The 27,225-nt window shown below is 39.9% G+C and overlaps 1 protein-coding gene and 1 long non-coding RNA gene across 2 annotated transcripts in view; one reads left to right on the top strand and one right to left on the bottom strand.

Moving 5' to 3' along the window:
• The first annotated feature begins 364 nt into the window (after positions 1 to 364).
• On the top strand, positions 365 to 27,196 carry LOC125620720 (uncharacterized). Its single transcript, XR_007352298.1, has 4 exons — positions 365 to 470; positions 2,018 to 2,074; positions 25,385 to 25,534; positions 27,069 to 27,196. It is a non-coding gene; the product is annotated as an uncharacterized LOC125620720 (long non-coding RNA).
• SHCBP1 (SHC binding and spindle associated 1) overlaps positions 8,428 to 27,225 on the bottom strand; it is a 32,235-nt gene continuing 13,437 nt past the window's right edge. The window contains exons 7-13 of the mRNA XM_048816779.2: positions 27,057 to 27,225; positions 25,378 to 25,498; positions 15,950 to 16,081; positions 11,986 to 12,104; positions 11,124 to 11,210; positions 10,613 to 10,754; positions 8,428 to 9,220 (exon numbers count right to left, since the gene is read on the bottom strand). Coding sequence (XP_048672736.1) covers positions 8,898 to 9,220; positions 10,613 to 10,754; positions 11,124 to 11,210; positions 11,986 to 12,104; positions 15,950 to 16,081; positions 25,378 to 25,498; positions 27,057 to 27,225 — 1,093 coding nt within the window. The 3' untranslated portion in view covers positions 8,428 to 8,897. The remainder of the gene's footprint in view (positions 9,221 to 10,612; positions 10,755 to 11,123; positions 11,211 to 11,985; positions 12,105 to 15,949; positions 16,082 to 25,377; positions 25,499 to 27,056) is intronic.

The raw sequence follows: 27,225 nt of genomic DNA, 5'->3' as shown, positions 1-27,225 counted from the left end.
AAATAGGAAGACTCAAGGATTCTTTAGCATTTAAAAAAAAAACACGTTAATTTCTCTCCTCCACCCCAAGCACCCACACTGAGTCCAAAACTCCCCCAGTTCAGTTGTAGTCAGAGTACTCTGGCAGTCCAAGCAGTATTATAAAATGTACTATACAGTGGGTGGCTTTATAAGTCCTAACTGACCAAAAAATCACAAGTCAAAACATGTAGCACTGCATGCAAGAGCTGGTTTTAATTAGAATTCTCAGTGTGGGATGGAACAGCTTGATTACCTCCAGGGAACATGGAACTGGAAATGTGCCAGCAACAACAGGCTGACTAGTCTGGAATGTAACAAATGACAAACGCTTCTATAATGGACACAGACTAATGATGTAGGGACTGACTCTTCTCTTCTCATTGGTCGTGAATCGTATCTTACTCCACAGACATCCCCACTGGCTTCAGTAGGACTGCTCACCAAGTGAGGTATTATTATTATTAAATGTGAGTAAATGGGGAGCAAAGTCTGGGCTTTAAACATGCTCTAGTTGAGTAGGTGCTAGTGAGTTGGAGATGAAGTGGGAAATGTCAAATTTAAAGCACATTTCTACTCTGAAAACTATGTAACCTGCTTACTCATCGGGGCTACGATTTAGCAAAGCTCTTAAGTGCTGTCCTGAATAGGGATGCTTTCCTTCGGTGAACTCAGCCCTGTCAAAGGGATGAATGCAAGCCTTATGAGCAAAGGCTGAAGGAACTGGGCATGTTTAGTTTGGAAAAGAAGAGATTAAGGAGGGATATGATAGGGTCTTCAAATACTTTAAAGCCTGACATAAAAAGATGGAGAAAAGTTGTTCTCTCTTGCCCCAGAGAGCAGGACTGGAGGCAATGGGTTCAAACTACAGCAGAGCAGGTTTAGATTAGGTCTCAGGAAAAACTTCCTAACTGTAAGAACAGTAGGACAATGGAACAGACTGCCTAGGCAGGTTGTGGAAGCTCCTTCTCTGGAGGTTTTCAAAAGGAGGGTGGATAGCCATTTTAGATGGTTTAGACACAACAAATCCTGCATCTTGATGGGGGTTAGACTAGAGGACCCTTGTGGTCCCGTCTAACCCTGTGATTCTATGTCTCTTTACTTCAGTGACAAAAATAAAAGTTTACTACTTTTTACTCCTGTTAGCCCGACCGTTAACAGAGCGAGTGGGTTTCTATTCCTTCTGGTGAATCAGCCGAAGCAGCCACTAAGCTCCAATTCCAGAGCCAAACAATTACACCTGTTCGGACTCTGGCAGCAGTGGTTGTTGACACCAGTGTCATAAGAAGTGCAATCCATCACCAGTGGAGTTGCACGGTTCTCATCCGGGGCGTTATTTGATCTGCTGAATCTTTATCACTAGAGGTGGCATTCAGTTTATTAGCAATAGTAGTAATCGGTGACCTTTGTGCAAAAGCTCTTGGAGTCTAGAAAACAGGGGCAGAGAGATCTTGCAAGATTTTCCATTACTTCTTCCTTCAGGTCAAGCTGGAGGTCTGACAAAAATAAGCCTGTTGTATTGTTGGGGAGGAGTGAGAGCCTGAACAGAATAGCCTCCCTGTTAACACATTTCTGCCGTTGTGATGAGAAAGCAGATAAGATTAAAAAAAGTGAGAAAGAAGATGTGCAACCTCCACAAAATCTTTGAGGCGATGCCTTTATTCCTTTTGTGGAAAATCATTATTTACAATTTGGGGCTTTGAATGCCATATCTGATGCAATCTGATCAGATCCAAATTATCTCTTGAAAGGGAGAAAATATTGTCTGGTAATTTAGAGCAGGAGACAGCCAGCATTCCTTGGTTTTATCCCAGGCTGCACTATGGTTTTGCTCTTTCACCTTGGGCAAGTCATGTAACTGATCCACGCCCTAATTCCCATTTGTGAAATGGAGATAATTCTCATCTACCTCTGAGACATCTATAATTGTACTTTGAGATCCTTGGATGAAAGGTAATATATGAAAGTGCAAATTAACACCGCTGTCTGACATCCACAGATGAAAGTAGCTATGGAAGTGCTGCCGCTGCTGCTAAATGAAAACGAAAAGCAACAGGTAAGAGAACATTTTCCTGAGTATGCTGTGGATTTCTTTGCCAACAGCCTCCACTCCTAAATGCTCATGCAACACAGGAATAATAATATCTAGCTCTTATTACTGACACCCCTCTGAAGTAGATGAGCGTTGTCCTCAAGGTCACACAGCAACACCAGGGTAAAGCCTGGGACAAAACCCAGTGAAGCTGCTCTATTCCTAGACAATACTTTTTTACTATTTAAGAGACATTTTGGACCTGATCCTCAGATGGTATAAGCTGGCAAAGCTCTAGAATCTGGCCCATTTTCTCCTAAAATAATAGGATTTTTGCTGTTATAGAACACTTATTTAGACAATATCAGCTCTCCCCTCTCACTTTGGCCTTCCAGACAGCCAATGAATGTTTTATGAAGAAAGGAGGTGGGTGTTGAGCTATTGGTTATAACAAAACCTAGATCAATTTCTCTTTGCTTGCCATCTGTTTTTTTTGTTTGTTTGTTTGTTTTTTGTTGTTGTTACAAGGAAAAGCTAAGTGAATTTTTTTAATTGCCTAAACTGTGAAGTGATATATACCCAGTTATTGATCTCTTTTAACTGACCTTGTTAATCATTTACTGAGTTTTAAAACAGAAGCTCCAGCACTATTGATTTGACTCAAAAGGCTGTTCATAAGCCTTAGGCGCACAGCTAGGGTTGTTCCAAACAGAAGATATTTTATATGTCATTTTTATTGACCTAGATGAAGACACGTAAATATCAATGGTTAGTTATGAGTGGCTGTACTGGCGAGGGATTGTTTGGGAAGAAAGGACTTACAGAAAACAAGAATATAGATCCAACTGCTGTCAGGAAGAAGAAATTAATATAATTCATCATGCAGTAATGGCTATGGCTCAGGACGATTGAGCATGAGGAAAGGTGGATGTGCTGGCTACATTTATCCCCCCATGGAAATCCCAGCATGACTGTATTATCTCTATTCAATGAAGAGACACTGTGCATATCAAATAACCACTGCGAAAATCCTCCCTGAGGCCTCAATTCCACAAGCACCTGTATGGAGCCCCACTGACTTCTACATGTATCAGGTCAGTGCAATTGACTTCAGCTGGTGCAGGGTCCACACGGAGTAGCTTGCAAGACTGGTGCCTTAGATTACAAGCTCTTTAGTCAGGCACTGAGGCTACCTCTGGTGTCTGGAGTGCATAGCCCAGCAGGGCCCTGATAGATGCTACTCTAATATAAATATTTAGACTCCTGACTGGTTTTGCATGCCCCCAATCTGAGGTGAGGGACACAGAGTTAAAGAGAACAGTCAGTAACACTGCTTGGTTCCAGTCAGCTAAGAGGTTTGATTGTTATTTATGTTGTGGTAGTGCCCAAAACCCCCGTTGTACTAGGCATTGTACACAGCTCAAGCAAAAAAAGGCAATCCCTGCCCCCAAAGAACTAAGTATAAGATAACAGGTGGATGTAGAAAGATGGGGAAGCATGAAGAAACAAGCAGACGCTATGGGATAGCAGGAAAGGCAGTGGTCTCAGCAAACCACCAGCCCAAAAGAGGCTCCTCCTTTTTGAAGGATTTGTCCCTTCAAAGCACAACTGTGGCTTTAGGTGATAACTTCTAAATTGGGAGGCAGAGGATGAAATTCTTTTAAAAAGAGCTTGTGTTTTATTTTCTGGGCAAGTGAGCATCCAGTAATCATAGGTCTTAAAAATACAGTTAAGGAGAGCTTACTGGGTCTTTGGCTAGTGTAGGTCCCTGGCCGCTCCCACATGACTCCATTCCTCTTTAAATTCCTTGTAATGGTTAATTACCTGGTTTGGAATCTGATATCACATCAATTCATATCAGCTCCCTCTCCCTGGTGCCTTTTAGGGTACAGCATGCCCTAGAGCACAATCTTTTCTTTCTTGGCTTAAAGTATGGTGGAGCAGAATTATCCCCAGCAAAATACTGTCACAGGTTTGGACACATACATTTTACATCCATTGAAAGAGTTACAGAAACTGACCCAATGTTCTAAACTAGGAAAAACCTGCTCTGTAATATGGAATTACAGTGTCCATTTTAAACAAAGCAGGTATCCAAAAGAAGAAGTGACAATTGGAGTTAGAAGGACACTCTTTTGAAACACACATTAGCCTGGGCACATAGATTGAGGAGGCAATTCTTTGTTAACCTTTGTTAGCCCATTCGTGGGGAAGAGCTAAAGGAAATGTATGCTGCACATTTAATACAGATGCTATGATGAAAAGCCAAAATGCTCATTTACCTTTTGCATCTCAAAACAGGATTTGTTTCACTGACAATCGTATTAAGATATAAGCACAAAACCAGGAGTAATTCCTTTCATTAATTTCAATGTTACCTATGGAAATCAGAATAAAATTATATTTTAGCAGCGTTGACACAAAAATAATGAGATAGTTAGTGCTGCAAAAATTAAAACCTTATTTCATAAATAGTTAATGTGATTAGAATCTATTTCCCAAGCCTGCAACTAACTGAGTATCCCACAAGATACTAGACCCAAAACAGACCCACAGATTTACTGAGACTGTAGTTTACATATATGTGGAGCCCTACAATAGTCCTGGGTGATAAAGTTAAGCAGGTTGGTGCCAAGAAATTTTTGCAGACAAAATATCACCTACAAAGCAGACTGTGAATTAAAGGCCAGCTAACAGTATTTTATTAAGTACACTTGACTTAACAGAATCATTTACTTACACCTGCAGTGTTTTGTGTGTACCATAAAAAAGTGAGGTAGGATTCCAATTCGCACTGTTATAATTTATTAGTCTGGTTGGATTCACTTTTTTTAAAAATAGTTCTGAAATTCAGCACATTCTTTATACTCTAATAAAAGTTCATCTGAGTACTGAGCTGCACGACTAATCGTTTCTCAAGGGCTGAGTACATAAAGATTCTCCTTAAATGTAAATACGTTTTGTCCTAGACTAAGATGCAGAGGTTTTGAGCTGCATCTTGTTTTTCTACAGTGGCTGAGCGGGAATTTTGTATGTATTCAAGTTTCTTGCCACTCTGTACTCTCATTTTCTCCTTTAAAAATTGAATCTACTCACACCATTTTCATTCATCTGCAAGCTGCTCATTGAAATCAAATCCAGGTTTAGGAGAAGGAAGTGGCTTACGGACATGTCCTCCATAGTTTCCTTTATAGGACCAGCTTAGCCCTTTGGATGGGCAGTAGGATACTATCTCATATGGCCCCCTATACCATACTATTGGAGTCTCACACTCTTTAAATGTATTTATCCTCACCACCCCTCTGAGGAAAGGAAATGCATTATCTCCCTTTACAGGTGGGGAACTGAAACACAATCAGGAGATCTGGGCTCAACTCCTGACTAACAAGAACTTTGACAAGCAACCTCAGACAGTTACTTAATCTGTCTCTGCCTTGGTTTCCCAGGTGTATAGGATACTTCAATTCTCCCAGTCTATGGGTCTTTAGATTTTAAATTCATCAGGGCAGTGACTATCTCCTACCAAATGTATGTACAGAACCTTGCCTAAGAAACGTTAGGGGCTCCAGGGAAGTGATTACTACGCTGGCCAGGGAAACTCCCGAGAACAGTGCTTGTTAAGAGTGCTAGTTTGTGTACATACTGCCTAACCATGCCAAATACCCCCATACAAAACCACTTTGACTCGGCGAAGCTTGGAGACTGTTTATTGCACTATCAGTCCCTGTCTACAAAGGCCAAGGCCTAACAGGATTTATGTTTAAATATGGTCCACAAAAGCCTGTTGAGGTAGTATTGTGCACCTGCTCTTGCTCAACCCCTTTAAAGGATTGCAGTGAATAGGGGGGCAGGGCAGAGCAAGGGTTACTGAAAATGTTTTCTGGCCTGGCTGGCAAAATGGCTAAAGCCAATCCTGTACCCCACCCTAAGCACACAAACGATCCTTGTGTAAGAAGAGGTAAAATCAAGGAAGGAGGAAAGGCATACACTCTGGGGGGATGGCCACATCAACTACAGTCAAGAAGCCAAAGGCTGGAGGTTCCTAGGTTTACGTTAAATGTTGCTACCTCTTTACTAGAGTGAACTAGTTTTCAAGGGTGCTGGGTTCACCTAACTCTGCTCCCTTTGAAATTAATGGGAGTTGAGTGAGGCTAAGACTGAGCTTTTAAAAATCCACCAGAAAACATCTTGTGCCTGGATCAAACAAGGGAGAGCAGCCCTCCAAAGATTTACTTTTTTGGCAGCAAGATGCCATCACACTGCTGTTCAGCGGTGTCAGCAAGAGTACTGGGGAGGCAGATTCTAAACTGAGATGCAAAAAGATAAGTCACACTATAAAGCTGTGAGAATATGTTCCTATACCACATGTCTCAATCTCTCCTTCCCCATCTTATAGGGACCTCATTTAGAGAGACGAATTTAGAAGCCAGTGGCAAACTGCACAGCTTGGTGAGTCAACACATACACAAGCAATTGTTCTGGCCCCAGTGAAAAGTTCTCGCTTCCTCCTGTTTAAGCATACCTACCTCACAGAAAGCAATCTGTGAATGGAGGGCTACCAAAGGTAAAATGAAGAGGCTTTCATGTTTCTTGGGCAGACACATGTATGGACTGATAGAGACGACTGAACTCTGATGAGCAAACCAGGTTCTATAGGTCAGACAGTCTGTATCCATGGACTATTTAGTGCTTTGAGCTACACAGATGCTAAATAGCAACCCACCATTTTACACTTTAGTTTCTGTAACAGGCAAAAAGGACAAAGGTCTTCCGACTCAAATGGCAATACTACACTTTCCCATTTGCTCTCACTACACATATGGACCTCCATTGGCATCAACTCTGGTCTCTGGCATCCAAAAAGCAACTGAGTAGTAAAGCAAGCATGTTAAGAGAATATTGTTTTAGTAGTTTACCTCCATACCCATTTAAAAAAGTAAAAAAAAAAGAGGCAAGATGTCAGACATTAAATAGCTTTAAAGTGAACCGTAGGAGAAAAATACCACCTCTAAACCAGCAAATTTGAAGACAGATGAGGGGGGAAAAACCACAGATCTACAGCCTTTTTGTGCCAATTTTTAATTAGGAATACAGATTAGAAATTAGACATAGAACCTGCTATGTGCATAAACCTCCATGAAGAGTAAAATGGTCTGTGTGACATGTATTATTTAGAGATAGACTACTGAGTCCCAGAGTTAAAATATACCAGATATATGTACCCTATATATAATCAAACCAGATATATAATCTTAGGCCATGACAAAATTTCCATATATTTGTTGACTAGCAGAAATGCAAGGTTCTGTGCTTAATGAATTAAGATAACTGGAGTGAAATTGGGATCTGTGTGGCATTTAATTCTCTAACAATCAATGGAAATTAAATATTAATTTGTGTGTCTTAAGTGGAAAAGTATGCAAAAGGTGGGATAGGAAAGCAGGGAACAGCAATAAGCAGTAAGCATTAAGCAGAATTAAGGTATTTAATCACCACTTGACTGAGGTTGGAGTGAAGAGTGTTAAATAGTCAAACCCACATCATTTTTTCAACAAGCTATGCATTTCATTTCTTGTTTTACATTGTGTTAAGCTATCTTCTGAAGTTTTCTGCAGCGTAACATTGAAAATACTTTATCATCCCTTTATCAGCAAGCTGTGTTATTTTACACCTTACAGGACTTTCAGGTCCTCACTCTCCCTGCTAGTATTCCCTTACACACATTCTAAATTACAAAAAAAGCAAATCTGTAGATCTTAAAGGACAACAGGATGAAGAAAGTTAATAAGCTATTACACCAGAAAGATGCTCTAGCAGTTATGGGACTAAAGTCTCACTCACGCAGTCAGTGCAAGTTTTTCTTCAAGTTAGGACCAAGTAAGAACTTGGAGCTGACCCTTTGTCTTCCATTCACCTTGTGGAGCACAGAGGTGAATGCCTGGTGGGATTAGATCTGATACGCTTTGCCTTTGTTTTATTGATAAAAATTCCCATGGGCTGGAGAAAAAAATTCCAGTTGAGAACTACATTTCTGATAATATTCCATTCCTTCTAAGAGTATGGTCTGATGTCACAAGTAACATGTTTTATTACTTAAAAAGCATTGTGTTAACATCTAAAAATATGACAAATACAAACATGTTACTTTAATTCCTTTTCATTTGGAAATTGTTGCAATTCAAAACACTACTATGGCTAAAGAAAAGGGTACACTGATATTTTTAGCACTAGGCAGTACAAGTTACATGCACACACACATTGCTTTGAGCAATACCATCTTTTCAGATGTTCAATAGATTTCCTAATAAATCCGGTAACTATAATACTGGTAACCCCCAATTTCTTAACAATAAATAAGTGATTGAGTAATACCCTAATTATAAAAAAGCCTTTATTAACATACAAATGAAGTACTATGCCAGTATTACATGGAAGTCAGAACCACTTCAGGCACAGTTAAGAAATAGCATGGAGGGAGCTATATGGTTGCAGCTGTTGTCCACCCTCCCCTCTGGTGCCTAGGTCTTTTTTAAAAGTGTTTTATATTTAGTAGCTAAATAAATACTATAATAAAAGTGAAGTACATGGCTGGTAAAGGAAAAGCTTGTGGCTCAGCAATGTCCATAAAGGTTTCCACGTTGGAGTTCTGTTTTCTACATTTGCTGCAAGGAAGCAATCTCACATGTGCAACATGCACACTGTTAAAAAGAATAAATATTCTTGAATTTCATCACATTCTAGCAACATAATGGAAGGCAGATGAGTCAGATTAACTTCTCTGAAAGTAGCAGTGAACATAACAGCTTGTGCAAATTGCCTACCCTAATGGCATTTCAAGTCAGGACAGTCAAAAGAGGAACGTGCCAAAACTTCCTTTCCCATTTCGTTTGAACTGATTGCCCACGATAGAAACAAACATTTCCTGAGACATTAAGTTGTCATCAGCCTCTGTGATTCCCAGTTCACTCAGCCTTTTCTTGTGCATCTGGCTCTTCTTTACAGAGGTAGCAACAAGTTCATTTGCAATTTCATAATTGCCTGCAGTTTGTTCAGAAATCTCAGCTCTCTCATGGAGCTCCAATTCACCTGTTGCACATTCATGTAGCTCTTCATGTCCCAAATCTTCTACATTGTCTGTCCCACCGTTTGACTGGATAGTCTGTATATTTCCTAAATCCGAAAACAGTGATGAGGTTATTACAGACTGTGCAGATGCCTGGAGGAGCTGAACTAATTAAAGTGTCAGATTCGGAATACTTTGAAATTTAGGGGTTTTCTTTAAGTCTTATTAAACAATGAAAATATTCCCCATATTGCAATAACTTTCAAGTATTACATAGTTCAGCTACATCAGCTCTTGTCAATAAGAGCTAATTCTTCCAATGCAAACACAAAGGTACAGTACATATAGCACAAAGAACAAAGTCAGGTGGCAACTGAGATATCCAATGACAATCCAGCATTAAGAGTTAAAATCCAAGAAGAAGTTTTCAAGGTGATTGCCACTGGAAACAGCAAAGTGGCAAAGAATATTTTATGAAAAGTTCAGAGAAAAAATTCATCAGTTTCCTCCTACCACCCTTTTGGGATGCAATTTTAATGATAGCCCCATATATTCCAAGTATACGAGTGTGATGCTTAAGAAAGAATCTGTAGACTTAAATAAATTACTCAGAGACAGTCAAGTATTTGAGAGAGAGACAGCTGAGTGGGGATAAGATATTGCAACTGAGAGCTTAGTATCTTTTTTGGAAATAAGACATGGAAAGTACAGTTGTCAAGTGATATTTATGGTGGGGAACAACTACACTGGGAGGAATAAGCTAGATCCAACAAGTCTCATTTCTGCTGCATGGTGGAACAGGAGAGCAGAAAATTAATATGGGTAGTAAAGGGTCGTGGGAGGAATATGCCCACTTTCTCCCTGACAACATGCCATTTTGTGTGTGTGACCAAGTAATTAGTTCCAGTCCTGTAGGATCTGCATAGTGGAGCAGACAGGTCCAGCAGGCAAGAATCAACTGGAAAGCTCCTTTTCCTCACTGAATAGCTACACTCCATTTAAGATGGACTCAGACGCACTAAACGAGTGGCTGGGTCAGAGGGGAGACAAATGGAAAGCCTCAAGGACAACTAGCAGGGAACAGAGATTAAAACTCCTTTTATTGCAGAAAGTGTCATATTTTAAATGGCTAAGTAGTCAGGATGTTCTGAAAGACCATCATGCCAGCTGCCCGATACTGGCTTCCAGTGCCCAGAATAAGTTTTTACAAATGCTTTGATATCATTGGATAAAAAAGTGAAATTGAAGTACAAGTAATTACACACATGCAGCCTGCAGCTACTCCTAAACATTCCTTTGCAGCAGCTGTGATCTGGGAAATCTCAGTCCTCTGATAATTATAGGGAAGTCAGACCTAGATTTACATTTTTTTCTCCTTATTAGAAAGTTTAAGACTTTCTGCCAAGTTATATGATGTGCATTTTCTAAATATTTTACAGAAACCATAGATTCACCACTACATTTAGACTCCTATTAAGTCACTAGAGTTAAAAAAATACCTTCTGAATTTTTGACAGCAATGTCTTTTACATCAGAGGAAACGGTAGATTTAACCAGGACGACTCCATACCCGTCATTATTATGGATCACATTGTTCACCATGGTGATCTTGGGAATGTCATAATGCTCATCTAAGAAATCCTATAGCAGAAGACAAATGAAAAAAAGATTTACATAACCAATTCTCAGAAAGGGAATTTCAACCTAGCTAGAATGTCTTCTCTAAAAATGAAGATAATACAAAATAACTTCATCTATTTGTATATTTAAGGGACATAAATATAGTCACCATTTTCCTTGTTGCAGCCATGAAATAGGACTATTTCGCTATAATAGACAAAAATTTAAATCCACTGCTTTCAATGTTATCATACCTTGTCTTTCAAATAAGTTAAAATAAAAAAAGTAGTGACATCATGAGATAACTAACTAGAATAGTTACTGGTAGGTACCAATCTGAATAGGTATGATCTTGATAACTGATCAGAGCACGTTCCATCTGGAACTCACTTTTATGAGGATTCCCTCCTTGCAGTGGTGTATGCCATTGCCCAGCAGGGTACATGTGCTACCTGGGTATATTTCCACACCAGCACCCTGTAAATTAAAGAGACATATCACAAATGAGTCAGCAAGTTCCCAGTGTAACCCATTACCCCAAAGTGGATCTTTGTCTCTACCCAGTGGCTACATGATAAGAGTCTTCTATTTCTTCCTGTTCTTGGCTTAGTAAACTAAGTCAGATAGGAGATGCTCATGGTTCAATCCCCACTGGCAATGCTGCTACCACACCACAACAGTTCTGTTGGGATGAGATTGCATGACACATGCACAGAGATGTATTTTCTCTTGAATACACCACACCAGTCCTAGGAAATCCAGTGATTTTTTTGTGATGTAATGAAGTGTTAGATTTTGATCATCTCCTTGTAAGAATCAATAGGTAACATGTTCAAAAACAGGCAGTTCAGCTGGAGAAAGAATATCAGTTTAATGAGAGACAAGACCATTTAAGGTGCACAAAACAGGCTCATTTTAAGAACAGCCTTATCCCATGAATCAGCTCCAAGAATGCACCTGGGGTTATTTCATAACTGACTCTTGGTTATGGTTTGATTTTCAGTCTCACATGCAAGTCAATATGAGTCTCCCCTCGTAGAAACATACTACATAAGAGGTTAAGAGAATTTTCTGACTGATTTCTTAAACACCAATTATATTTAGCCATCTAATGGAAAATACCGGTGGTTTTTTAAAGGATCAAGGAACTCATCCACTTTCCTGATTATGATTCCCTATTTGCCCGCAGGGAGCTTCACTTTATTCAAGATGGAGTTTTGTTTCAAAAAAATATTTAAAAGTTAGTTCACACCTTGGCACCATACAGATCAGAGTTCTTCATTAATAGCTCTGCTGATGTCCGCACAGTAACCCCTGTAGTTTCACACTGTAGCACACAGTTCTCCAGTGTGGTTTTCCCATGGTGAACACCTGCAATCAAAGACATCCAGTGTCGACATTAGAGATCATTCTAAAAGAGACAGTATAATGGATGATCTATAACAAGAGGAATTTTCTGTTCATCAGGCCAGACAGATACTGTAATGAGAACATATTAGAATAATATCTGTTAAGGAAACATTTTTTCAGTCTGATTTCAGTGGAGCCCAAGCTGGACACTACCATTCAGGCTTTTTAACGAGTATGCTCTCAAAAGTATTTATTTTCTGGGTAACAAACCAATGAAAGTTAAGTGGAAACGATTTCCATACACATTCAAAGACACACTGTTGCGGTGCAGCTACTTTCCAGCACATCAGCAGCATAATCTGAGTCCAAAACCAGGGAGGATGAAGGCAATGTATTAATGATCCTCCAGTGGCAGATACTGTATTCAATGAAAAGGCTCTTTTGCTATATATATACATATACATATATATACACACACCCACAGCCCCTGCTGCTTGTTTCCACTGTGGAAAGGTGTACAGCCAAAGCAAATGGGGCACAGCTAGGACAATGCAGATTCTCAGTTGTGTTTTCAGCCCTTGCCCCACGGCCAATGCAGCCCAACTAAGTCTGAGTAGTTATCAGGCTGCTCAGTCAGGGGACATGAGGACCAGGACCAACCCCACACAGAGCTGCAGCAGGATCAGAAATGTGCAAATTACCTTTAAAGTTAACACTCTTGAGTTTGACACTGGATAGTAACAGTCTGTCCGGCGCACATAGTACTGTGATTGGGACCACAAGCATGTTTGATGTATACCTAGCCTGCAAGATCAACTGTCCTCCTGACATACTTCAGAAAGTCTGAAATAAGAAAGTGGCCAAGTATATGCTGGCGATGGCCAAACCGTGGCTCGTGAGCCACGTGTGACTCTCTTATTGTTAAAGTGTGGCTCGCGGAGCCCCCCCTCCCCCCATTCTCCACCTACCAGACTGGGGGGTGGGGGAGAGAGCTCAGGACTTCTGCCTTGCAGCAGAGTGATGGGGTAGGGGGTTCTGCTCAGTGGGGGCGGGGGAGAGGGGTCTCGGGGCTTCAACAGGAGCAGAACTGAAGCCCCAAGCCCTGGCGGGTGTGCCCTGGCTCTTGAACTTCTGAAGATTGTCGTATGTGGCTCAGAGGGTCAGTAAGTTTGGCCACCCTGGTACATGCGCAAACATAGCCCTAGACCTGCTACATGACCCAAATGATCAAACAAGCAAAAATATGGTAAAGTTTTGCCTTTACACCTTAGTGGATAATTTTCAGGTTTCGACTTTCAGAAGATTAAAGCAAATTTAAATAGAATTAGACCTAACCAACCTAAATTTAAAGGTAACAATGCAATAAAGTCATAAGTGTTTTGGTCTACAGGGGGCTTAGAGCCAAAGAGTTCACTGTCTGCATAACTGTTGCCAGATAACTCCAAGTATGTGTGATAATGATAATGGGATGGTCACTGTGAATATTTACAAATGGGCCAATACTTGGCAACAACAGGTATCTGATAGTGATTTATAAATTTGGCTTGGGCACATTCTCAGTCCAAAGGAGGAGCTCCCAATATTACTGCCCACAGCTGACGGAACTAGACACCTGTTGGAAAAATTGTGGTGAAAATACAGAAAGTTATTTCTTCCCATCCTGTGGCGGCTTTAATATCCAGCTCTGCAACAAAGGAGGACTGGCCCCTCTCTTATTTCTTCATGTGTTACCACCTCTTAAAGTGTTCACCTGCTGCCACCCAAGCAGAGTTTAGTCAACAAACGCTTTCATACATTTGCAGCATGGGCCTGCGGAGAACTGTGCCATACCCTAAACTGATTTTGTTCAATGCTAACTTAGAAAAGAGGACAACTGTCTAGCTTTGCTGACTCTCTCTCATTCATTGCATGGTTTTACAAGAGAAAATAATTCAGAGTAATGCATTGATTTGGCTTAATCCCACAAAGAAAATCAGGGATGCATGTAACACAGCAAAACAGGATAACTAGAAGATCTTTTGCAATACAAATAATCATCATCATATATCTGAGACCAAAACAATTACACACACGGATGTTCTCACATGCCAGTGTACATGTAACCCGGTGGATGTGATCTGGATTATACTTATTTTTATAACTAAATCAGTTCAGTAACACTGATGCAAAAACCTAATTCACTTGAACTAATCCAAATTGTGCTTATACCAGTTTCTCAATTTCATAAATTTCTGAATTAAGCTAAAATCAATTTAAATTTGCCTACAATAGTGGTTTGCACAGGTATAACTAAAAACCAATAGTTACACCAGTGCAAGTTTTCTAATATAATCCAGGCCCTTTGTTGCAAAGGAACATTAGAGTTTTGGGTTTTTTTGTGTTTTTTTTTTTTTTTAAATTTCAGCAGTAACCTCTCCATATCAACCTTGATTCCCTTTCTTTGTGAAGATGTTTTTCCTAAGTTGATAAAATATGAAATACCTACATGAAGGTGCTAAGCACTTTAAAGTGATATTTATTTCAATCCACGTGTATTTAGTGAAGTGTTAATTAGCATCTTCTCCAAAGGCAGATGGGCAGGACACAATAAGTTTATCTTCAGATGGAACTAATTTTTCCTTAGATGATCAAAAGAATAGTCTGAGTGATACTCTATTCCAAGAAACGATGAAAATAACAGCCTGTAAAGTAGCATGGTTTTGCTTACAAAATGCAGATTCTCAACTGAAGGGTTTACAGCATGAGAAAAATCTTATTAACCTGAGACCAGGGCAGGCAGCAGTGCTTTCTGGGGAAGCAACGGGATCAGGTTCTCGATTGCTGGACAAGGACAACAGGAGAGGTCAAGTGACATGAGGCACAATAGCACAAAGCTGCCAGTCAGAGGGTAGGGAACAAAAGGGAAAGAGGCTGCTTAGAGCTACAGAACTGAGCTGCCAGCACGAAGAGTGGGGAATGGGCCTACTGGATAGCTACATAAATATTGTTTGAGGAAAGGGACAAAAGAAGTATCCTGCTGAGCAGGCTTATGGCTGAGCCTCAGTTCGAATGTGCTGTCAGCAAGCGGAGGGGTTGGTGGTGACTAAGGAGAGGAAAGGTTGGTTCAGCAATAGTCAGGTATTTCCAAGGCAGTTCTCTCTGCCAGTAAGGTGAGCAGGTTTCATTCACCAGCCAAACTGGAGTAGGTGATGTAGCAATTTTTAGAGGCAGGTAGACTTCGCAACTAAATTTCCTTTAAACTGCTAGGCCGCACCCCTCCCCGCCAGACCTGCCCTGGACTTGCAGCACACAGCCAGGGGAGAGGAGCCCCTCCCACGGCCCCGCCCCACTGGTGATGCTGGGCAGAGGAGCCCCTCCCTTGGCCCGGCCCAGGCCCAGGCCTGCCGGAGCTTCCAGCAAGAAGCGCCTCTCCTCTGGCCCCGAGCTCCTGAGGTGAGAGAGGGCTGAGGGGGGTCCTCTCTCCCCACCACAGCCCCAGGGCAGCCTGCACCCTAAACCTATCATCCCCGGCCCCACCCCAGAGCCCACACCTCCTGCACTGTAACCTTCTTTCTGCTCGGCAGTGTTTGCTCAGGGCTGGGGAAGGACAGTTTGACTAGATTACTGTTTTTTAAGAATGAGAATAAAGCTTGACAATTTAAGACGGCAGTCAGATAGTTCAAAGACTGGGAGTTATTAAATTCCAAGTTCTTAATAATCTAGGTAAAGAAATCTTGAAGGTCTGATGTTTATACCAATAGGACCCCTTTTCTGTGTACTTTTGCCGGTTGGTAAGAGTGTAATATTGAATGCAAATTTACAGATTAGCAAAGCTTTAATTCTACCAATAATTACGAAAGCATAAAAATGGACAAACGCTTTCTTACTTAAGATCCCCTCTACTGCATCATGCTGAACCAGCTTCAAACTGGAGATTCTTATATTCGCCCCTGTACAGTCAAAAAAGTGGTCTCCTTTGCCCCTCTTTTCTATCACAACATCATCTGGCAGGCCATACCCTGAAAGGAAGGGAAAAAAATCTTAGTGTTACTGTGATTCACGGGTGGACACAGATGCTCAGTGCACATCACAAGATATCAAAGTTAGAGTTAAAGGACTGTAACTTGAGTTCTGTCATACGAGCAGGTTTACGTTTTCCACACATCACTCAGACCACCACAGTACTCCCTGCTACATCAGAAGGTTGGTCTCCCAAATGGCTGCTTCACTCAAACTACTACTGCCTCACTGCAAAGGTTTTGAGGCGGAGGGCTACACAAAAACAACAAATTTTATCCATTGCACTACTGACTTTGGAATTTAAATGAGGTGGGTCAAAACCCTTGACTGCTGCAGTTTCCAGGAGAATTCTACTAAAACCAAACTTTAAAGCAGATGACAATACTGATTCACTAAACCATCCACTGATGTATCAGCATGTAAAGCCTTTATTACTTGTATAGTAAAAATATAAAGCATAGTGAAAGAGTTTGCACTAAATTTTAAACAAGTCAGATATAAACTAATTAGGTCTCAGCACCTCAGAGGGTAGATGAGAAATATAGTATCACTTTCCCCACCACTGATGTACAGACCCTTCTGAGATGCCAGCTGATTCACAGTGCATGGCAAGAATACACAATTTGGGACAGGAAATGAATACTGTATCCAGCTGAAACATACAACACTACAGAAACTGAAAGGAGAATTATTACCCAAATGCAAGGATATCATGGTTAACATGCCTAGAAGTGGCCTAGAGATCTCTAATGACCAGTCAGGGCCTGCCCCTAAAAAAGCATGTCTAACAGCAAGAAAAGGCTTGGGTAGAAGGTGGGACTGAAGAGGGAAACCTTTCCCCATTCCTCCTACTCCATGACATTTGTACAGAGAGTCTCAAGGGTCTCCTCTCTCCATGGGATCTAGGGAGCGCATAATTATTTCTAACTTTAAAAAAAAAAAAAGGAAGTTCCAACATATTGTTAAGCTGAAAGGACTTTCTCCTTAAGGGTTTTAAGAAATTCCCATGTCAGCTGTGGACATTTTAAGTTTGGAAAACCCACTGTACAATCGATCACCTATCTGCCATCCCCACCATGTTCCATTGATCACCTTTCCCTGTAGGACTTTAAGACATCTGCACTCTGTAGAAGTAGTAGTCTGAAATTTGGAGAAAACACTAAGCTGGGATACACTTGTACATGTGTCGCCACCCAAATATATTTTGTCACTACACTAACCTTTGCCCTTTTCATGTATATCGGTATTTACAGATACTTGGATAACTGGCAGCATGTGTCGCCTTAATGAGGAATAGGAAATCATAGAACTGTAGGGCTAGAAGGACCTCGAGAAGTCATCAAGTATCACCCCTTGTGCAGAGGCAGAACCATCCATGACATGTTTGTCCAATCTTTTCTTAAACACCATCAATAACAGGGATTATACAACATCCCTTGGAAGCCTATTCCAGAATTTAACTATCCTTATAGTTAGAAAGTTTTTCCTAATATCTAAACTAAATCCCCTATGTTGCAGATTAAAGCAATTACTTCTTGTCCTATCTTCAACTGACCGCCATACCTTTTCCATTAGTTATCCCCACCCCCCATCTTCTTTTCTCAAGTTTAAATATGCCCAGGTTTTTAACCTTTCCTCATAAGTCAGGTTTTCTAAACCTTTTCTCATTTTTGTTGTTCTCCCCTGGTCTCTCCCACAGCTTTCCCAGAGGGTGGCACACAAAACTCCAACTCAGGCCTCAACAGTGCCAAGTAGAATGGGACAATCACCTACCATGTCTTACTTATGGTACTCCTCTTAATGCACCTAAAAATATTAGCCTTTTTCACAGCATCACCACATTGCTAACTCCTATTCAATTAGTGATCCCTTCTAACTCCCAGGTCCTTCTCAGCAGTACTACCACCTAGCCAGTTAGTTCTCATTTTGTAGTTGTACATTTGATTTTTCATTCCTAAGTGAAGTACTTTGCACTTGTTTTTACTGAATTTCATCTTGTTGAATTCAGACCAGTTTTCCAATTTGTCAAGGTCATTTTAAGGTCTAATTCTGCCATGCAAAGTGCTTCCAACCCCTCCCAGTTTGGTGTCTTCCGCAAAGCCGACTCTCCACTCCATTATCCAAGTCCTTAATTAAAATATTGACTAGCATCAGCACCAGGACAGACCCCTGCTGGGCCCCACTAGATACACCTACACAGTTTGATAGCAAACCATTGATAACTACTCTTTGAATGCTGTCTTTCAACCAATTTTGCACCACCTTATAGTAATTTCATCTAGACCACATTTCCCTAGTATGCTTATGAGAATCAAAGGTTGGACTGTCAAAAGCCTTACTAAAATTAAGATATAATCTAAGATATCTACAGCTTCCATCCTATCCAGGAGGCCAGTAATCCTGTCAAAGAAGGAAATTAGGGTGGCTTGGCCTGATTTTTTCTTGACAAATTCATGCTGGCTACTCCTAGGTGCTCATAAACTGATTGTCTAATATTTTATCCCAGTATCTTTCCCAAGTTCGAGTGACTGGTCTATAATACCCTGGGTCTTCATTCCTCTTTTTAAATATTTGCTCTTCTCCAGTCCTCTGGAACCTCACCCATCCTCCATGAATTATCGAAGATAATTGCAAAAAGAAAAGGAGTACTTGTGGCACCTTAGCTTCAGCTAATTCCTTAAGCACCCTATGATGAATTTCATCAGGCCATGCCAACTTAAATACATTGAATTTATCTAAATATGATTTAACCGGCTCTTCCCCTATTTCCCTCCTTCCCCCTTGTTGTTAATATTAATTTATCACCTTTAACCTTTTCAGTGAAGTCTGAAGTAAAATAGGCATGAAACACCTCAGCTGTCTCAATGCCAATTATTTGCTCTCCTTCCTTGTTAATTAGGGGACCTAACGCTTTCCTTCATCTTCTCATTCCTAATCTATTTATAGAACCTCTTTTCTTATTGCCTTTTATTTGCCTTGCTAGCTGTAGCTCATTTTGTGCCTCAGCCGTTCTGATTTGTCCCCACAGGCTTGTGCTATTCTTTTGTACTCCTCCTTGGCAATTCATCCATGTTTCCACTGTTTATAGGATTGCTTTTTGATTTGCAGGTCATTAGAGAGCTCCTAATGGAGCTAATTGGCCGCTTCCTATTCTGCTACTCTTCTGATGGCATTCAGTATGCTGTTTGTTTAGTCAGGATTCTGTAAAGTATGTCTGCCTATGGACTGTGTTTGATTGTACAACAGCTGGAGTTATTCAACCACTGTACAATGAAGAATTAAATATTTAATATCTCTGATGGAATGAAGATTATGGAAGGGTAAAGTTGTCTTGGTTTGGTTTTTCCCCTGAGACTATCATTGCAAAGGCAAACTTATCTGGGTGCTCGAACTGCGAACTTAATCACAAGTGCTAGGGTTTCTTCTAAATTTAGTCTAAACTCAATTCCCTAGTGCTTACTTTACTGATAACTATACATTCTTAAAAGTTTTTATTTACTTCACTCTTATTGTGTCTTCGAATAAATAAAGGAAGGCACCAATACAATTGAGTCATGTTATTCCTTCGACAAATTTTCCCAGCCCCTCGTGCCAAGAAAGCACCAAAACAGTATTAACTACACAGATTAGAGCCAGTGAGATTTTACTTGATGCTCCTGTTTAGGATATTTTCAGCAACACCTACTGCTAAACTTTCCCCCAATACAAGCCCATATACAGAGATTAGTCATCCTGACACTTGCTCATTAAGGGAGTAGTCCCTATTAAAATAAACTTACTTATATGCTTTGTTCCATAAAGCAGAATGGCTATTTCTAGTCTATGACTTATAGTCCGGCTGCTTCACCCCTTGTATGACCATTTTCTCAAAGACAGGACAACAACATCTGTCATAAATACCACCCACCAGAATTTCAGAATACTATCCTCACTGATAAATCAAGCAATTTATGGAAGCCCTTAATCCTGCAGATGTATTGCATATGGGCACGTATATCGATATAAATCAAACATATACAAGAGAGAAAGAAAATTATAGTCATAAAACAAAAAGGCAAGAAAATATAGTAGGGAACAGCAGGAAATTAAACTCCCAGACTTTTTTCTATTAACAAGGTTTGACAAGATAAAGATAAACAATGCAGCTTAAGCAGGTTCTGAGCAGCCCACAATGATGCATAGGTTATTCTATAAAACTGTATTCCTACAGTTATTTGGTAAACTGTTAACAGGTGTAAATACCTATAGCTCAGGCATTACTAGGAGAGATACAAGGATGCAGTATATCCTAGACAAGGCAGGAGCATTTAATTTTAAAGCCATTCTCAAAAGCACAGAAAGATTTGTTGACAAGATACCATAAACGTGTATACATTGCCTATTTGGTTCTGCAAAATAAACAGAGATCTGAACCTATAGCCAGTGACCTCCTTCTCTATATGGTATAGCATCACCATTCACACTGCTAATTTGTGCACTAAATATTTGAATGCAACAAGCTATTAGGCCTTGACTTGTCCCTTACTTCAGTAAGGTTACACACAACCTGTGCTGTACAAACAATCTTCAGAAGAATACCCTTCTCAAGTAGACTAATAACCCCTATTTTATAGACGGGGAAAATGAAGCACAGAAGTGAAATGGTTTGCCAAAGGGCACACAACTGGCAGAGACAAGAATAGAATTCAGGTCTTCGTAGCCACCAGCCTAGTCCACTAGACCGAATTTCCACTTATTGACAAAAGCTATAAATATAAAATGCAGAATATATAGCATATGATCAAGGATCATACTATGTTAAATCACATGAACCAAGTACATTTTGCAGTGCTTCCTCCTGGCAATGAAGAAGGAAAACTAGCTTCCTTGATGATTCACAAAATTCAACTAATGCTCAGTGAGTCTTCCTGGTCAGCGTAATTAAGTGAGGTTCTACTGTACAGAAAACAAAAAACCAAAGGCATAGGTCTACTGTATACTCTTTATATTTGAGAGCCAATGCTCTGCAGCTTAAATACAGACGTTACCTCAAGTGACCTTTGTGCTCATTAAATTAAGTCAATCCTTCCTTATATACTCCTGCCAGAGTCTGTCCGCTAGCTAAACATTCAGTCAGTTACTGAATGATTTCATCCAAATAAATAGCATGAGAACACACTAAATTGGGGATAAATGTATTCTTCCGAAGTCCTGTCGTGGCCCATTTGCTGCTGTAGCACACACATCCTCCATGGGCAGAGACAGCATACATACCACTCAGTATGTTTGAAGCCGACTCCTGGCTCTAGCAGCAGGGCCTCTGAAGGAATGTCAAGGCATTTAAGAAAAAAGAAAAGTTAAACTCCCAGGCAACAGATCCCTCCTGAAGTTAAGTCCCTTTGCACACTTCAGTTTACTTTAAGAAAATGGACCAGTTAACATTAGTTTCAGGCTCTTCCACGCTTACAAGAACCTTCTACCTTATCTTAAATCTTAACTGAATCAAATTGTACCAGAGAATCTCTATGGATAGAAATTCCATGCTTGCACAATAGCAGCACAGAAGTGGAAATATATTATCAACCCCCTGACGAGGATGATTACTGTGATTGTGAAATACTCAGCGAGATTAGAGAGGCTACAAAGGCAGAAAACGCAATAATGGGGACTTCAGCTATCCTCATATTGACTGGATACATATCACCTCAGGAAGGGATGCAAAGATAGACACCATAAATGATTGCTTCTTGGAGCAGCTTGTACTGATACCCACAAGGGAAGGACAATTCTTGATCTAGTCCTAAGTGGAGCACAGGATCTGATCCAAGAGGTGAATATAGCTGAACTACTTGGCAACAGCAACTAAAATAGAGTTTAATTTAACACTTCGGGCTGGGGTGGGGAGGGTGGAATACTGAAGAAACCTACCGCCTTAGCATTTAACTTTGAAAAGGGGAACTGCACAAAAAAGAAGCTAGTTAAACAGAAATTAAAAGGAAAAATCACAAAGGTGAAATGCCTGCAAAATGCAGAGTCTATTTTAAATAGTCTAGTTTAGAGAGGCCCAAACTAAATGTATACCTCAAATTTAAGGGGGAAAAAAAAGTAATAGAATGCAATAAATGCCATAATGGCTAAACAGCAGAGTAAAAGAGGTAGTTAGAAGCAAAAAGGCATTCTTTAAAAATTGGAAGGAAAATCCTAGCAAGAAAAATAGAAAGGAGCATAAACTCTGGCAACTGTAAATGTTTATGGTAGGCCAATAAAGCATCTGAACAGCAACTAACTAAAGATAAGAACAACAGCAAAAAAAATTAAGTACATCTGAAGCAATAAGTCTACCAAACAGTGGAGCCACTGAACAATCAAGGTACTAAAAAAGCATTCATGGAAGACAAGGCCGTTGCAGAGAAACTAAATGAATTATTTGCATCAGTCTTCACTGCACAACAGATGTGGGGGAGATCCCCACACGCAAGCTATTCTTTTTATGTGACAAATCTGAGGAACCATCCCAGACTGAGGTGTAGAGGATGGTTTGGAACAAATTGATGGATTCAACAGCATGAAGTCACCAGGACCAGATGGTGTTCACCCAAGAGTTCTGAAGGAACTCAAATATGAAACTGCAGAACAACTAACTGTGGTATGTAACCCATCGCTTAAATCAGCCTCTGTACGAGAACGGTAGCTAATGTAATTCCAATTTTTAAAAAAGGCTGCAGAAGCAATCCTGGCGATTACAGGACAGCGAGCCTAACTTCAGTACCAGGCAAATTGTCTGAAACTATAGTTAACAGAACAGACAAAAACACGATAGATGTTGGGGAAGAGTCAACATGGGAAATCATGCCTTGCCAATCTACTAGAATTTTTTGAAGGTGTCAAGAAGCATGTGAACAAGGGTGATCTCGTGTACTTGGACTTTCAGAAAGCCTTTGACAAGGTCCCTCACCAAAGGCTCCTGAGCAAAGTAAGGAGTCATGGGATAAGAGGGAAGATCTTCTCATGGATCAGTAACTGGTTACAAGATAGGGAACAAAGGATAGGAATAAATTATCAGTTTTCACAATGGAGAGAGAGGTAAATAGCAGGGTCCCTCAAGGTGACAAAAATAGTAAGGTAACAAAATTTTGCAGAGGATGCCAAGTTACTCAAGACAGTTAAGTCCCAAGCAGACAGCAAAGAGTTACAAAGGGATCTCACTAAACTGGGTGACAGGGCAACAAAATGGCAGTTGAAATTCAATTTTGATAAGTGCAAATTAATGCACATTGGAAAAAATAATCACAGCTCTACACACAAAATGATAGTGTCTGAATTAGCTGTTACCATTCAAGAAAAGATCTTGGAGACACTGCAGAAAGTTCTTTGAAACCATTTGCTCAATATATGGCAGCAGTCAACAAAGCTAACAGAACATTAGGAACTATTAGGAAAGGAAGAGATAAAACAGAAAATATCAAACATCTGTGGTATGCCCACACCTTGAATACTGTGTGCAATTCTGGTCACCCCAATCTCAAAAATATATATATATATTAGAATTGGAAAAGATGCAGAGAAGAGCAACAAAAATGATTAAAGGTATGGAACAGCTTTCATATGAGAAGAGATTAAAAAATAAGGATTCTTCAGCTCAGATGAGAGACAACAAAGGGGGGAGGGACGGGACTTAGAAGTCTATAAAATCATGAATGATATAGAGAAAGCGAATAGGGAATAGTTATTTACCCCTTCACATAACACAAGAACTAGTGTCACCCTATGAAGTTAACAGGCAGCAGGTTTAAAACAAACGAAAGCAGGTGGATATAAATCAATACTTTCTTTTTAAATCTAAAATATCAGATTTTTTTTATTTAAATTTGATTTTATTTAAATTATACGTTTTTTCTTTAAAAAAATAGCCGTTTAAAAGGAAATTTGAATTTACTACACAATACGTTAATCAAAATTATAATTTCTTGAAACATTTAAATAAAAAATAAATGAGATGAATATATGAGCCTCTAATAAAAAAACTGAGTTAAAGGCTGCTTTTCTAAATACAGAAAGAATAGAGGGCAAACATCTAACTTCTGAGTTCAAGCTTTATAAATATGACAATACATCATGTACTACATTAAGGGCTTGTTTTGCTTAATAAAAAATAAATGTTATATGCTATTTTGTGTGTTTAATTTAATTCCAGTTACCATCCTATTGCAGTTGACACAAATCATGAACAAAAAGTTAATTACCTAATAAATAAGCAATATCATTCACCATTCAACCTAGTAAAAATGTACAATTACTAAGAATCTGAAAATATTAAGCTATACCATTGTTCAAATCAACGTAAATAGTTATAGTGTACCACCCTAGGTAGCAAAGATGTACCAAATCTAGTGTAAAGGCTCTAATTAGCTGTAAATCAATGTTTATATTAACCAATAAGAATACACCTGTCTTTAGAAAGTAACTGAAGTACAAATGGAAAAGTTGATTAAAATCAATTATTTAAATCGAGGCTTTCCACTTTGATTTAAATCGCTGATTTAAATCAATCCACCCTGAAAGAAAATACTACTTCGCACAATGCGTGATCAACATGTGGAACTCGTTGCTATGGGTTGTTGAGAAGGCCAAAAGTGTTACTGAATTAGATATGTTTATGGAGGACGTCCACCAATTGCTATTAGCCAAGATGTTCAGGGATGCATTGCCATGATCCAGGTGTCCCTAAACTAGAGCCCTGCAGCGGGACTGGGGTCCTGCAGGACCCACTGCCATAATAGCGGGACCAGGTAAAATGCACTATGTTGCGGGTGGAATTGGATGGGCAAAAAAAACCAGACTGCTGTAATTTGTAGGAAAACACTTTTTTTAAATAAAAGTTTAAATACTTCAATTTAAGCGAGGGATAGCAAGATTTAATGTCTATTATAACAGGAGTTAAAGTATTTTTTTACGTGGTGTAAGGTACACTTTGTTAACCAGCCTTATTTTTTTTTTTTTTTAAATAGTCTGGGGGGAATCTGTCTCCCCTGCAGGACCTAAGTGTTTGTGGGTGGGAGGTGGTATTGTGCAAGAAACAATGTGGGAATGGGTGGGAGTGGGTATTGTGGTGCGGAACCGGAGTGAGATTAAAGAACTAGTTCTGCACAGTGTTCTACCCTAAACCTCCAACTGCCAGAAGCTAGGACTGGACTCACTCAAAGTTGTCCTACTCTGTTCATTCCCTTTGAAGCACCAGGCACGGACCATTGTCAGAAGATTGGGTATTGGGCGAGATGGACCACTGGTCTGACCCCATCTAACTGTTCTTATGTACCTTCTAGTTCAATTGAGTCAGCAATGCAGAACATGCCATCTACAATGTAACGGCCAGGACAGATGATGACAGTGTCTCCTTCATAGCAGGCACTGACAGCTGTCAGTGGATCACTGTGGAACTGTAAAGGAGAGATAAACAATCAGCTTCAGAAAATGTAAGAGAATGGCTTGAGTTTATGCCAACAGAATTCCCTTTTAATTTGAATGTTGCTACTTAGTCAAAATGCTACCGTTTCTGCTTAAAGGAAACCCATTTTAGTGGCATCTATAGAATACAATTAATACTTTGTGTTCATATTGTGCTTTGCATGCAAGGATCTCCATGTACTTTTAAGAACAGTGAATCAGCCTTAAGACATGCCTGAAAGAAGCATAATTCCATGTACAAATGGGAAACTGAAGCAGGTAAAGATTAGTGCCATGTTTTAAAGAGCCTAAATGCGAACCGCAATTTGCCTGTAAATGCAGTGTTGGAAGTTCTGCCTTAAGTGATTTACCCTAGGTCAGTGGTTTCTCAAGCAGAGGGAGGTGTACACCTGGGGATACTCAGAGGTCTTCCAGGAGGTACATCAATTCATCTAGATATTTGCCTACTTTTACAACAGGCTACATAAAAAGCCCTAGCAAAGTCAGTACAAACTAAAATTTCATACAATGACTTGTTGATACTGCTATATATACACACATATACGTACATACATACACACAATAGTTATATTTCAATTCATTTATTTTAGAATTATATGGTAAAAATGAGGAAGTAAGCAATTTTTCAGTGACAGTGTGCTACTATGCTTACAAAATCAGATAAAATTACAAAAGTAAGCAGTTTTTAAGTGAAGTGAAACTTGGGGGTACACAAGACAAATCAGACTCTTGAAAGGGGTAGTGTTGTCTGGAAAGGCTGAGAGCCACTGCCCTAGGTCACAAAGGAAATATGAGGCAGAGGCAGTAACAGCCAAGGGGACTAGGTGGGAGCTAGTCTAGACACTGAACGATCTTCTCACTCTTGGAGCTGATCTCTCCAAAAAAAGAATTAATGGACACTGCTGTTGCAGTGTGGGATGTGCCTGGCAGACATTTTGGGTTAGTCAGTCTCCTAAGTGGGCAGGCTGGCACCTATCACAAGCATGACAACAGGATTCTACTCTGAACTGTGACTGAAAATGGCATAATGGAGTTCCACATTTATTGCCTCAGTGACTTCCAGATTAAGCATGCTCAATTTACAAGTATTAAGATCCTCTTCCAACTGCTCGCCCTGCACACTCAACTCCTGCCCTCTCACTGACTATTTATCAGTAGAATCAGACCTGCTCAAAATTTAAAAGAAATACCTTTAAAAAGCGTGCACTCAGGTACGTTAAAACTCAAAGTAAATATCATGCCTTACTCAGAATACTTCATTATGAAATTGTTACAGGAATGCAGGGTAGTTTCCCCTATTTCTCACACAGAGGAAAGTGCTTGTAAAGGAGTATTTACCAGATACAAGTTAGTTAGATAAATTCACTGTTTCTTCCATTCTTATTACTCGCTATTTATATTACAGTTGGGATTAAGGTTCCCTCATGGTAGGCTCTGTATGTACAGAAGTGAATATTGTGAAAGAAGAAATTAATCTATTGGGGAAGATAGAAAATGGAGGACAGAGAATGAAAACAACTACTATTTTACCTGTATTTCTAGTTCTTCATCACAGGTCTCAGAACAAAGCTTTTCCCTGAGCAGAGACTGCAACAGACTTGCCATCATAGTAGAAGATACAACATGAGTGATCTTCGTACCCGTTGGACGGGAGCCTTTGGCTTGGAGACCAGCGTGCTTCTGGTAACCAAATACATAT

The sequence above is a fragment of the Caretta caretta genome, chromosome 12, assembly GCF_965140235.1.
Source record: "Caretta caretta isolate rCarCar2 chromosome 12, rCarCar1.hap1, whole genome shotgun sequence".
NCBI classification, from domain to species: Eukaryota; Metazoa; Chordata; order Testudines; family Cheloniidae; genus Caretta; species Caretta caretta.
This window is presented reverse-complemented; position numbering and strand designations above follow the sequence as displayed.